The sequence below is a fragment of the Podarcis erhardii genome (assembly GCF_964252035.2).
Source record: "Podarcis erhardii genome assembly, chromosome: 2".
Taxonomy (NCBI): Eukaryota; Metazoa; Chordata; class Lepidosauria; order Squamata; family Lacertidae; genus Podarcis; species Podarcis erhardii.
The window spans coordinates 122,341,577-122,356,332 of record NC_138498.1 but is presented as its reverse complement, the minus strand read 5'-3'; the positions used below and the strand labels follow the sequence as shown (position 1 = coordinate 122,356,332).

General features: G+C 44.2%; 1 protein-coding gene across 1 annotated transcript; it reads right to left on the bottom strand.

The window, feature by feature from the left end:
• Positions 1-4,860: 4,860 nt before the first annotated feature.
• Positions 4,861-13,426, bottom strand: LOC309336342 (vomeronasal type-2 receptor 26-like; the record flags this gene model as incomplete). Its single annotated transcript, XM_081851964.1, has 6 exons — positions 4,861-5,771; positions 6,601-6,727; positions 7,671-7,898; positions 9,868-10,674; positions 10,988-11,279; positions 13,200-13,426. 6 exons carry the CDS (start codon positions 13,424-13,426, stop codon positions 4,861-4,863), a joined length of 2,592 nt encoding a protein of 863 aa, XP_081708090.1.
• Positions 13,427-14,756: the final 1,330 nt, after the last annotated feature.

Genomic DNA, 14,756 nt, shown 5'->3' with positions numbered 1-14,756 from the left:
GCCTCCCGCCAAGCAGGCATCGGACAGAATACACAACTGCCAGATTCCTTTAACGGAATACCCCAAAATTGAAGGCATAGGCAATGGCCACACCTAGCCCTTCGACACCACAACACATTATTCCAATGCCTAACCACCACCCGAGCCCAAAAGGGGCTCGCCGCCAATACCCTCACAGCTGTAACCAATCCCTAATGCTGCTGCTGACGCTATCTAACCAAATGTCATTCCCCTGGTCTGAGAGATGAACCCCGTCATTCCGATACAAGGCCTGGTTGCCAATCTGGATACGGTCATGAGAAATGACTCGGCCATTCATAAAGCGCACCCAACGGGATATCACCCGATTTAAGAGTTTCCTGGTTTTTTCAATGGCCATACAGTTCTGCGCACCGCACCAAACAACTCTCTTCAGGAAGGAGGACCAGAACACCGTTGTTCCGGGGCACAAGGCAGCAATCACATCCAAGTCTCTTTTTATGTTCCACGACAAGTCCGCACTTCTTCTATTAACAAGGTCATTCTCCCCTAAATGAATGAGAAGGATGTCGGGAGGGCCGAACGTGGCTACTCTCTCCCTCAGCAATGGCATTAGCTCTTCCCAACGCATGCCTCGTCTCGAAAACCAGGAAACTCGAACTCCAGGTGGCAATCCAAGATAAGGAGTGAGGCCGCAGCTGGCCGACCGTATGCGAGCCCAATGGACTATACTGTGGCCGCAAATCCACAGACTTCTCCTGAAAATGGCTGAGAATGAAAGGAAAGAAAAACGGGTAAGTAGGGGCAATGTAGCTGAGCGTATTCTAGCGAATATAACCTTTATAAGCATTGGATTTCCATCGGCCCATCTCCTTAATCTTATCCGCAGTCAGACCCAAGCGCGCAGCTGTTGTGGTGGCGCCAATCCTGAATGAGTGTACAGCATAATCCTGGGAAGATAAACCACAAGCATCAATAGCTTTGCGGAGTACCCTTGTGAACTGGTGTCTCAATAAAGGTGACCCATCTCCGTGAACCAGAAGTGGACCCGGGCCGAGAGGCCTGAGGTAAAGGTACCGCCTAGTGTCCTTGACTGGGCATGGGCCCTGCTGCGCTGACGCTGTAAGTTTAACCAGAACACCCCTACCAGCCTGATCAGTTTTGGATTGACGTATCCGCACCGTCATGCTAGTTTCGGACAACTGCACGCCCTCCATAAGGAGGCCGCGCGATGAGCCGTTTGCGCTAACCTCGGCTACAACTTCGCCAACTCTCAGGGCGCCAAATAATAATAATAATAATAATAATAATAATAATAATTTATTATTTATACCCCGCCCATCTGGCTGGGCCTCCCCAGCCACTCTGGGCGGCTTCCAAAAGAATATTAAAATACTATGATACATCAAACATTAAAAGCATCCCTAAACAGGGCTGCCTTCAGATGTCTTCTAAAAGTCTGGTAGTTGTTCTTCTCTTTGACATCTGGTGGGAGGGCATTCCACAGGGTGGGCGCCACTACCGAAAAGGTCCTCTGCCTGGTTCCTTGTAACTTGGCTTCTCGCAGTGAGGGAACCGCCAGAAGGCCCTCGGAGCTGGACCTCAGTGTCCGGGCAGAACGATGGGGGTGGAGACGCTCCTTCAGGTATATTGGACCGAGGCCGTTTAGGGCTTTAAAGGTCAGCACCAACACTTTGAATTGTGCTCGGAAATGTACTGGGAGCCAATGTAGGTCTTTCAAGACTGGTGTTATATGGTCTCGGCGGCCGCTCCCTGTCACCAGTCTGGCTGCTGCGTTCTGGATTAGTTGTAGTTTCCGGGTCACCTTCAAAGGTAGCCCCACGTAGAGTGCATTGCAGTAGTCCAAGCGGGAGATAACCAGAGCATACACCACTCTGGCGAGGCAGTCCACAGGCAGATAGGGTCTCAGCCTGCGTACCAGATGGAGCTGGTACACAGCTGCCCTGGACACGGATTTAACCTGTGCCTCCATGGACAGCTGTGAGTCCAAAATGACTCCCAGGCTGCGCACCTGGTCCTTCAGGGGCACAGGTACCCCATTCAGGACCAGGGAGTCCTCCACACCTGCCCGCCTCCTGTCCCCCAGAAACAGTACTTCTGTCTTGTCAGGATTCAATCTCAATCTGTTAGCCGCCATCCAAAAAGGCGATAGCATATGCTGCGGAAAAGAGGCAGGCCTCAAACTTGGTCCAGCAGATTGACCTAAGCTTTGTCCGTATCTGAGAGAGCAACCCATAAGAAATTGGCTTACAGCCCTCGGCCCTAGGGGGTTTTAGCCTGCCCCAACCCTCAATAGCTCTGCGGATCAGGAAGTCATTGCACGGATTGGAGGAAAACGTGGCTTTAGCAAAGAAGCTGATGGCAGCTAGATGTATCTTTAAGGTTTTGGGGGCACGTCCCAAATCATCGAGATGGGAAAGGTATTGCAGAACGTCGTCAGTGGTGGGTGGCACGCTAGGCGAAAGCCCAGATATCCTAGACCTGAAGCCCAAGAAATCGCACCAGGCCTTCTTGTAAGACCTGAGAGTGGAGGGTGCGACAGACCCTAATACGCCCTTGATCACTTTGCGTCTCCAATGTTCCACAGGTGCTCCGGAAAGGGTTCGGGCAACAGTTGTGCTCCAGGTGCCAGCGACCCGGAAGCGAGACATCTGAAAGCGAGACAAGGCATCGGCTATATCATTATTGATCCCTGGTATGAATTTGGCTGAAAAAATTATGTTATACTCTGGACTACATGGAAATGGCGGAAATGACTGGCAGAATCCGAGACCAGGGAGAAGAATTGGTGGAAGAAGATTGGAGGAAATTTAAAATCTACTTACAGAAATATTGTAAAATTTTTGAATGTTGATGACACTGAAATGAAATGAAGGAGTTCTAGTAATAAGATAAAATGTAAGATTGGATGGATATTAGACAAAAATTTGAAGCTATAATATGTGAGGAAAAATAATTAAGGATAAACTAACAGGATATGAATCTGCTGAACCAATTTTTAAATGGAATACAAAAAAGGGAGGCGTGAGGAAGTCAGGAAAATAAGTTAACTAAAGATGAGACATTAAAAAAGAGGGATTTTTCTTTTCTGTTTTTTGTTTTTTCTTTTTTCTATGTTAAATGTTTGTATTTTTGTATTTTTGTATTTTGTATTTTTGTATTTTTGTATTTTTGTGCTTTTTCTATCTGTTGTTTTATAACTTCTTTATTGTTAAAACCTAATAAATATTATATATATAAAAAAAGAAAAAATTATGTTATACTCAAGGCACCAGAGAACGAACGACCGCAGAAGGGAAGAGACCCTTGCAGATCAAGATGACTGCCTAGCCAGTATGTTCACCACTGCCAGGTTGTCGGTCCTGAAGCACACCCGGCGATTTCGAAACTCCTCCATCCAGAAAAACTCAAGAAAAGTGAGATCCCGCGTGATGGCCTCACCCTGCCACCCTGTTGGCCATCGTTGAGCGCAGCATCGTCCCCTGAAGTACAAGCCATAGCCCAGGGACCCTGCCGCATCTGATTGGACCTGGAAATCTGAGGACAATCGCGACGGGGTGGCAAAGAGTGAGGCCGAGGAGGGTCTGGCGCCGCAGTATTAAGGCTGCTGTACACGCCCCCTTGGAGGCACCTGATTGGGTGCCTGCCGATGGGCGTGGGCGCCAGCCAGGTGAGTGGCTGGCAGGGGGCTAACGCCCTCTGCTAGAGGATGGCTCGGGCTCCCGCCCACAACCACTCCCCTCTCTTCCAAGAGGAGAGTCTTTACAACCATGGCTTACCTGAACAGGAGTGCCATTTTGCCCCCACAATAGGGGGTGCCCAGTGCCATAGGTGCCATACAGCATGCATGGCCCTGGCACCAAAATTTGTGGGTGCTCAGCCACAGACCTTCCTTGGGCTATAGGGATGCTAAAAGAACTGTGTTGTATATAGTTGTTCTACTATGTTCCAGTACAATATACTACTGCTGACCTTAAGTTAACTATCTGATATATTTTCTTCTACAATGTTGTGACTTCAGTTACACAATCCACTGGCAAGCTGACTACACACTGCACACACCCCAACGTTACAAATACATTTTCATCATTCATTATTTATGGCAAAGGAAGAGAAAAAACGTTTTGGAAAATACATTGAATTTTGCATAGCTCGCTGTTTTCATCTGTTGTCACATTTGTAAATTGCACTTTACAAAACATTTTAAAATTTTTATTTGCAACTGAGTCCTTAGAGAATCACATGACATATTTAATTTTTGTTGTTAGGTGCTCCTATGCATTCAGATCAGGCCTCAGTACAATAATGCAGCAGTTTGGCATAACAAGCTACAAGAATTTGCTGAAATGGTGCAGTTGAGAAATAGCCTGAGAGGCAACTCAAAACAAAAATTTATGCAAAAGTGGGATAGATATAAGATATATGTTCAAAAATACAGTAAAGGGTCACTATCTATGCTAGCATTCAATTGATGTTGGAGAGAGACTGAGTTGAGAAATAAGACCAAGGGTACATATTGATATAGGAATGTATTAGATAAAATGTAAAGAAATATACAATAATAAGAGTACATTCATTTGTTTTTTTTAAAAAAAAAAGGAATATACAACAGGATACACAGGAAGTCCAATGTGTTGGTACATATGTGATTTTGGAATAGTTTTTTGTCCTTGCTTTTGCTTCTTCTTCTTCTAGTATATAAACTTTGCATACATGTTGAAAATGATAGTATAATAAGCCTTGTGATGTAATATGATAATGTTTACTGATGTAACATAAGAACTTTAATAAATAAATAAAATTCAAAAATACATAAATAAAATGTTTTATTTGCAGCTGTGTAGCTGAGCCCTTAGAGAATCATATGGCATCTTTAATTTGAGTTGTTAGGTGCTCCTTTGTATTCAGGTCAGGCCTCAGTACAATAATGTAGCACTTAGGGAGGAAGATACAACCGAGAAGCCCAGCACTGGACGCTAAAATAGAGAAGGCCTGCACGGCTACCATGTATTTCCCCTTGGTGCTCAGGTAGGTGGGCACAAAGGACACCCAAACACTGCAGAAGACCAGCATGCTGAAGGTGATCAGCTTGGCCTCATTGAAGGCCCCAGGCAGCTTCCTGGCTAAAAAAGCCACCATAAAACAGATGGCAGCCAGGATGCCCATGTATCCCAGGGCACTGTAAAACATAGCAACAGACCCTTCATTACATTGCACAATGATCTGTCCAGCCTGGGAGTGCATGTCAGACTCTGGGAATGGAGAAGAGATCCCTAGCCAGATGGTGCAGATAACCACTTGGACACTGGAACATGAAATGACAATGGAGTTCATCAGACTTTTCCCCAGCCATCTCCTCACTCTGTTTCCTGGTTTACTAGCAAGAAAGGCCAGCACCACAGCGATGGTTTTTGCCAACACAGAAGAAACCGCAGTGGAGAAGATGATGCTGAAAGCTGTTTGCCGGAGAAGGCAAGTCGCTCTCTTTGGCTCCCCAATGAACAGGAAGGAAGACAAAAAGGAAAGCAGGAGTGAAATGAGGAGGATGTAAGAGAGGTCCCTGTTGTTGGCTTTGACTATGGGTGTTTCCTTGTATTTAATGAAGATTCCTAAGGCAAAGCCTGTTGTTAAAGACAGGGATAGGGAAAGGAAAGCTAAAACGATTCCCAAGTAGTCTTCATAAGCCAGGAAGGTGATAATCTTGTGGATACATTGATCTCGGTCTTTATTTGGATGTTGATCTTCTGGACATTTGATGCAATGATCTGCATCTAAGGAGGAGGAGAAAAGAGGTCCAAACATCATTCATATGAATAACCATCTGTGTTCTACAATACGAGGAAGAATAATGCTGATGCAAGGGTGATCAGGGAAGGAGGTATTGTAGGGAGGGAGAGGCAAAAGTTTCTTTACTTCCTTTTTCAATGTTTACCATAGCATCCTCCTTTCCTTCAAGGAGAGAGAAGGTTTCCTTGCTTTTTATCACCCAAACAACCTTGGGATATAGGTATAGCTGAGAAACTCTCACCTCCACAGACATGTGTCTGGTGTCTACATTGTACAGCTTTCACCAAATACCAACGACATGCCTCTTTACTTTGAACTTTTACCGTTCATATTTTGTCTTCTGGGGCCCATATCATTTGGGTGTGTTTTTGTTTTCTTTTATTCTTCTGGTCTATTTGCAATTATTTACTTTTATATATTTATCCAACATCTCCAGCAACATTTCAGTTAGCTGGATTGGAGAAAATTTGTTAGAAGGATAATTGTTCACTATTAAGTTTGTACATATGTCCTTAAATAGGTAGCACAAACATTTTTGTATTTCTTCCATGTAATAATTTCAGTATGATTTATTTTATTTTGTATTGTGCTTTCACTAAGTGAACATTTACTATTGTATTTTTATTTTTATTTTTTTTTTAAAAACTTCATTTTCTTTTTGGTGTGGTTTTGGTTCTTTACTCACTGAGGGCACCGTTTAATATCCCTAAATAAATGCATTGTGGGCAGTGAATCCAAAGTTCTCCACTTCGCTCTCCACTTTTTGGCCAGAGATTCCTATTCCTATTCTCCTTCTAACTTGGAGTCACCCACCTTCACAAGTAGAGATTGTCCCTTCTGCACATGGAGCACAAGAATAGCAGCAAATCGGCTTTCCTTCTTGAACCACTTTGGTGTATCCAGGTAGACAGATTTTGGTACACCTGGAGAAAGGCACAGTCTAGCCATAAAGAGAAGAGGGAACATCAAGGGGAAATTGTTAGGAGTTTTTGTGTCTATAGAGGTTATTCATAGAGTTTGGAAACAAACCAACTGGATCTCTGGTTCCACTGGCTCCGAACCCTTTGTTCACAAGAGTGCTTCTGTTGTAGAAGAACATGGCAGGGAAATCTCTTTGGTGTGTTTCCTTCAACATTCATATCACAGATAAGAATATTTAAGGCAAAAGATACAGTAACAATCTCTGAACAACAGCAACAACAAAACAACACCAATTAAACAGGCAATGAAACATACCAGCTACTGAAGATGCTAGCTTAAAAGAAATGATTCTAGATTCAGGTAGGTAGCTGTGTTGGTCTGACGCAGTCGAAATAAATTAAAAAATTAAAAAATTGTCCAGTAGCACCTTAGAGACCAACTAAGTTTGTTCTGGGTCTACGCTGAAGTGTGCATGCACACGAAAGCATATACCGTATTTTTGCTCTATGAGACTCACTTTTCCCCTCCTAAAAAGTAAGGGGAAATGTGTGTGCGTCTTATGGAGCGAATGAAGGCTGCGCAGCTATCCCAGAAGCCAGAACAGCAAGAGGGATTGCTGCTTTCACTGCCCAGCGATCCCTCTTGCTGTTCTGGCTTCTGAGATTCAGAATATATTTTTTTCTTGTTTTCCTCCTCCAAAAACTAGGTGTGTCTTGTGGTCTGGTGTGTCTTATAGAGCAAAAAATATGGTATTTCCTCCATGGATATAAAATACCATCTGCATCACATACTCCTTTTATGCAGTGGAGGCCCCCTGAGCTGTCAGTTCCAACCTGTGCACCATATTCAATGAGATTTGCTCCCTGTTAAGTGTCCAAAGGATTGCAATTGAAGCCTCACATGAATTATTCAAAAATTATTTACAGCTTAAGGAATGTCACATGGAATCAAGTGTCCCTTACCTGGTTAAAGCGTTTTGGCCACACAATGGCTTCTGGGCTAATGGTGAAGTTCATGTCAGCGGATGCCTTTCTCTGTATACTCCCTATTTTCACTCTGACGCGAGACTTATTGGGAAACATCACCCAGTTCTCAATATCAAACTCGGCTGGCAGCTTCCCATTTTCATCCAAATGCAGTCCATCGATGGAGCCATTTGAAAACTGGATTTCTCTTAAGAAAGGGTGAAGCTGCAGTGACAGGGAAACATCCGATAAACTGCCTGTATTCTGTATTGTGTTTTATACTATATTCAGTTCTTTTGTATCATTTTTAAAAACTGTTTTGTAAGCTGGCCTGGCAGCTTTTGCCAAATGGCAGTATATAAATGCTGAAATAAAAATGAGAAGAGAGCCCATCTCAACCAAGTGTAGAATCCTATGGCCAGGAGACCTTGTGCCTGTGCAGTCTGTTTTCTAGGTGCTACTAACAATTGATGGACATCTTTAAGACTCAGCAGGGACAGAGGAAGAGGTGAGAAGGGCCCAACTCCAGCTGAGAAGCCCGGATCTCTCTGTGGGCAGCAAGGAGGAACCACCAGAAAGTGTGGGGGTCTTCTGACAAAACTTTGACCTCTGCCAGAAGCCTCACAAATTGGATTTGCTTCAGTAACGGACAGACATTTTGTCTCACTACTCCATTTGATTCCAGTTGGTTTTGGGGTTTTTAAGTGTATACAAAATGTGGAGTGTTTTTTTGGGGGGGGGGGTCATACAGTTGGAATGCTGCATTTAAGAGGCAGTCAATGTTAGGGACAGTACGTACACAACTTGTATAAGGGTAGAATTCACTGGGGGGTGTGGTGTGTTAGGGAAGGTATTTTGTCCACCTTTGATCCTCAGCTCTCCCTCGTGGCTCCTAGAAGCTGCCAGCAGCTGACAGCAGCCACACTCTGGGAAATGGCTTTGACTAAACCAGGTGAGGGTGGCTGATGGGTCTCAGGCTCTTGGTGAGTTAGGGACTTCCTCTGCATACAAAAAAACAGGCTCTGGAGGATTGAGCGGGTGAGACCAAGAGTGTTTCCTATGGTCAAGAAGGTGGTTACTGATGTGCTATAGAGGGAAATGAAAGCTGGATGGGGTTTTTGCAACCTGAGAAACTAGCCAGGGCCATCTTAAGTATATCTGGCGCCGTGGTGCAAAGATCCCTCTGGCGCCCCCCATCACCCCGTATCCCATAGTTGCTGACCTTTTTACGGCGCTGCCAGTAGCTTTGTGGGGCTGGAGGAAGGGGGCAGCAGCTGGAGGGGGCTCCTCTGGTGGGGAAGAGATGGAGGCTCCAGGTGCGGCGCTGCTTCAGCGAGACAGGTGAGGGGAGCGAGCTGATGCCGGGAGGCCCAAACAACCTCCACCTCTTCCCTGACGCCCTGGTGCCCCACACCACTTTCCTCTATGGGCAAGACGCCCCTGAAGCCAGCCCTCCTAGGAGAAGGGAAGCTTGGATGCAGCCTTGCAGCCATACGCATTTGTGAGAAAGGTTTCAGGAGTAAACGCTGAGGAACAGCCCATAATTACTGCCCTGTAAGGCATCTTCAGGAGAAGGAAAGGCTAAGGAGTAAACCCTACACAAATCTGGAGTTCTGAAGGAGGTTAGGGGGCATTTTGTGTTCCTCCTTCCGCCAACTCCTGCATCCATCCTAGTGCCCAACATATTGTTTTCCTTTCCTTTGGACCATAACAATGAGAGTGAGGGGGGTATTCTTGTGCTCAAGGCGGCCCAGGACCTCCAAACACACTGTCCTGGCTTGCATAGTAGATGTCAACCAGTAACTCCTACTGATAAAGGGTGTAAGTAAGCGGAAACAATGCTTTCCATTCATTTGGCTTTTGTTTTCTATGTATGTTGAGATGGGGAACTTGTGCAGTTGGAATTTATTATTGTAGTTATTAGTAGTATTTCATTTCATTTCATTTCATTTCATTTCATTTCATTTCATTATTTCATTTCATCATTTCATTTCATTTCATTTCATTTCATTTCATTTCATTTCATTTCATTTCATTTCATTTCATTATTTCATTTCATTGTACCTTGCCCATCAGACTGGGCTGCCGCAACTTCCAATATACAAAAACACAACAGAACATCACACATTTTGTAAAAAACAAAAACCTGGCTGGGACAATGAATTTCAATGTGAAAAAATGGGGAAAGAATTACCTCCCATGGCTGCAGCCTTTGATGTTCCAACCTGTCTCTTCCACCTCCCATCACCATCCACTTTGATCTAGATGAATAGGCAGCATTTAAGGCATGTGCAACAACTTGGACATTGAAGTAAGTGTTGTAGCTATCTTGAGACAGGGCTGTCTCCATCTCTCCTTTGGGCAGAATCTCCAGTTTCTCCTCCTCTATGCATCTGGTCTCGCCTTTTGCAGCCAACACAGGCTTTGAATATGAACAATGAAATGCTGTGTTCCAAAATTGTTGGAGAGCAGATGAGAATGGACTATTGTAGCCACAGCTGATTCTTCTTTGAGCCTTCATTACAAAGGATAATGAACCATGGATGTACTGGAACAGAACAGGAGGAGAGGACATATAGGTATTGGTGTCCTGAAAAGCTGCCGCAATCCAGATTTTTGCCCCAATTTCTTTCCCAAATGTCCCTTGTAGTGTCATGATTGGAATCCATCCCATTTGATTTATTTCGTGGTAAACAATGACACTGACTTGTGTCCAGGTAATGAATGGTTCAATTAGACCAAGCATTTGATGACCATTCTTTTCTGGAAATATTTTTGATAATGCAATGCAAATTCCTTTCTTGATCATTAAAGACCTCAAGGCACTTGTGAACCTTTCTCCATTGTCATTGTCTGGAGCAATGAGGCCAATCCACGTCCATCCAAAATGCAGGAGCAACTCAACAATCCCATGGTACTGAATTTCTTCTTTGGGAACGATCCGGTAGACAAAAGGGAACTGAACTTCTTCAAGTGCCTGAGCAATAAAGCCATAACTGATCTAGTGGGGAATAGAAGAGTTTGGTGTTTTACTTTGCTTTCAGAGGAAAAGACCAGATACTAACCTGGGATGATTAATATCTAACAAACTGTGTACTGGCTGAAGCTGAGAGTTTTATTCTGAAGCATTGGGAGTGTATGAGGTGGGGGGGCCTTGGTTTTATTAAATCAATCAATCAATCAATCAATCAATATCAATCAATCAAGCTTTGAAGAAAAACCCATGGAGCCATGGCTCAGGATTTTCTTGCTCCTGTTATATTGCTGAACTTCTCCACTATCACTCCATTCCTGTGCCCCACCCCTGCAAATACCTGAGGGATTTTGTAGATGCCTGACAAGACTGAAATCTCTTTTGAGATGTCAGAATTTGATCCTTCAAGAACAGCCAGGCATTTGCTCTGTTTTCCACAGTGATAGTTGGGAATATTGCCTTCCCTGCCTGCAACCAGGTCTAGCATGGCCTCAGATGTCCTCCGGGCATCAAAATAGTTCTCATAGAGGTTGTAGCCCAGGGTGATGTTGGGTAAGAGCCTAGGATCCTGGTTGATCTCTTGAATGGTGAACAAGAAGGACAAGGCATACCAGTAGGAAACAGGGGTGAACCTGCAATTCAAGAATAATCATTAATCGTCAAACTGCTGTTCAGCATTTAATAAAACTAAACACTATTTGAACCCCAAATAATGGTCTGTACGCTTGTGTGAGACATATCCTTGTTGCAAATGTGAAAACCCATTTGCTGCTTAAGAATAAAAATGGGCGAATTCACATTTCATTGCAGAATAGAAGCACACAGCCTTCAAATAACTAAACACAACACCCACACACCCAAAGGCTGTGATTGCTGCAGGAGTCTTGGCTGCTTCAAAGGGAGTGGGGAATTACCCCTTTCCTGAAACAGAGAACTCTTGTCTGTGGAATAGGGGATATAAGGCTGCAATCCCCACCCTGCTTATCTATTGCATCCGTAGCATTTTCTTTTCAGCAGGCATGGATTGCGCTGTCAACAAAAGTCCCTTTTAGCCCCACCAGTGATGGGCAGGGCAGCTCTTTTCTCAAGCAAGCCATCAAGATGCACTTCTTGTTCCCTTTCTCTGAGACTGTCTTGGGTCCATGAGATTAGGGGGCAGACACAGCACTGAGGAATGGATCCTTAGGAATATGGGTCCATGCCCAGAGCCAAATTGAGTCCCAAAATGCATTACACTTGACTGCATTCATTACTTTGTATCGGGGATTGGGGGGGTTGTGTCATTCCAATGGGGGGGGGGGAATTCTTTTAGATTTGATAATGCTTTAAGAGCACATATATAGTAGCTGTGTAACCAGCAGATTCCTGCAGCAGAACTTCAACATCATTACTCTTTACCATTCCCGGCCATTTCTGGGTTGACAATGAAGAAAATTCCTTTCCCATACAGTTCTATTTACATGTGTGTTTTTTTATTGCCTCAGGTGATAATTCCTGCATTGCAGGGGGTTGGAATAGATGACTTTGGGGTCCCTTCTAACTCTACAATCCTATGTTTCTATGATTCTAAGAAGACAACTATTAACAGTATATGCATACAGTTAGAAGCTACTGGCGTATCATGAGCTACACACTATAAACTAACTAAGTCAAGTAGATTAATCCTTGTCTCAGTCTGTATCAGAGTCTGCAGTCCATCAGGATGTTGTAGTCAAACTGGAAGCTTCACTCAGTCTGAAGGCTGAAAGGCTAATGGATTCAGCAGGCTATAAATTAGCCAACACACACACTCACACAGAGAATTCTCCTTCAGCGAGAGAAAGCTGGGGGGACGGACCCTTTCATAATGAGTCATGACAGATGTCTATATCCTTGACCTGTTTTCAGGAGGTCCACCTCAGCTGGCCTTCGAACTCTGAACAGAAATCAGAGGATAGGCAAGAGACAGGCCCAAGCACGATTAATACAATTAACACCCATATTTAAATGACACTAACGCGACTAACATTGCTTTCAGCTATAAAGCAGAGACCCACAGAAGGAGAGTTGCCTTGTAATTCATTTTTTTATCCCTGAGGAAACTGCTCTCTTCTCAATCTCATTATACTTTGACACCAATTATGCCAACATCTTCCAGGAGTAAGCTCCAGAAGGCGGAAGGGGAAAAGAACGACAAAGAATCTAATTTTCACCCAAATATCAGGAGAAAATATTTGTAACTGTCACCCAAGTTCTTACACCTACCAACGCTGTCTAGGTACCTGAGGGAACTTGATCCATTTTCTTTCCACCTATATTCCTATTAAACTTGGGGATACGTTTGCCAAAAATAGTCACCTTTGATTTTGCATAACTAATTCTGAGTTGCTCTGGTTGGCAAAATTTGTATAGTTTGTTCAAGTTTGTTACAATACTATTTATATAGAGGTTGAATAGGAGTGATTCTAGCAGGCAACCCTGTCTGACTCCTTTATTAGTCCTGATTTCCTTTGTCAGGAACGAATGGCGTGGAGGTGCTGAAACATGACCTCCACCTGCAAGTACTTACTTACCCCTCAAGTCTGGTTAGCGGGGTGTCGGAAAATACATATGGAAGTTGCCTATGAAAATTTCTTGGGGATATGATTCCGCTGATGAGGAAGTCTCCAGGCCGGTAATAATTGTGTGCTTTATTTTCATCCTTGATCAGATTCAAGGGGCATTTTGTTTTTGGGTTCTCACAGACTCGAAAGGGCATCAGGAGAAGCAGCAGCAGCAGCAGCAGCAGCAGGACTCTCATTTCGGCTCTGCCTCCTAGACCTCCCCTGTGAGTGGCTCCTCTCTCCTCTAGAGCTAGCCAATCAGCAAAAGAGAAAAGGAGTTCTTACATCACCCAATCTGCTGTGGTTTCACCAATACGGTTCTTCTTCAGAACCATTAAACTACATGCATATCTATCTTGACTCAATCACACTCTTATTCTGGACACTAATCTTCCCGCTCCCACCGGTTCAGTGCAATAAATAACCTTGTGCTACCCTTGCTTCTGATGTTTGTGCAATCCTTAGAAATATCTCTCAAGCTTTGGCAAGAATAAGGATAAATTACCATGATTTTGATAATTATAAAGGGGGAAGTTCACTACTGCAACATCTTGGAGTCCTTGTGTGACTCAAGGGGCTGGGGCAGAGCTGGGAGGTGGGGGAAAACATGTTTGTGAGAAATCGCAGATGTAGCTCCCAAGTTTAACAAGAGTCAATTGGAGTGGGGTGAGTTGGGGCTGAATTTAGTGTAGGAATGTTCAGGGTGGAAGAAGAGGACCTATTGTTTATTAATACCCATCCTTACCTGCACTAGTAAGTTCCTTTAGTTAGCAGAGTTTACATTCCCATTCTCAGGCATAGCAGAAATCTGGTTGCAGGCTCGTTAGAACTCCTTGTTGTTGTTGTTTAGTCGTTTAGTCATATCCAACTCTTCGTGACCCCCTGGACCAGAGCACGCCAGGCACTCCTGTCTTCAACTGCCTCTCGCAGTTTGGTCAAACTCATGCTGGTAGCTTCGAGAACAATGTCCCACCATCTCGCCTTCCGTCGTCCCCTTCTCCTTGTGCCCTCCATTTTCCCAGCATCAGGGTCTTTTCCAGGGAGTCTTCTCTTCTCATGAGGCGGCCAAAGTCTTGGAGCCGCAGCTTCAGGATCTGGCCTTCCAGTGAGCACTCAGGGCTGATTTCCTGCAGAATGGATAGGTTTGATCTTCTTGCAGTCCATGGGACTCTCAAGAGTCTCCTCCAGCACCATAATTCAAAAGCATCAATTCTTTGGTGACCAGCCTTCTTTATGGTCCAGCTCTCACTTCCATACATCACTACTGGGAAAACCATAGCTTTAACTATACGGACCTTTGTTGGCAAGGTGATGTGTCTGTTTTTAAAGATGCTATCTAGGTTTGTCATGACTTTTCTCCTAAGTAGAACCCCTTACTATTATGCAATTAAATCTCTCTCAGACTGAATTGTATATTCCTGGTAAGATCCCTTTTCAAATCCCTCCTAAAAAAATAAAGACACCACAGTCTTATTCATAAGCAATAAAAAGAAAGTTTACTCACAATCAGGCAGAGCACAGTGTGCA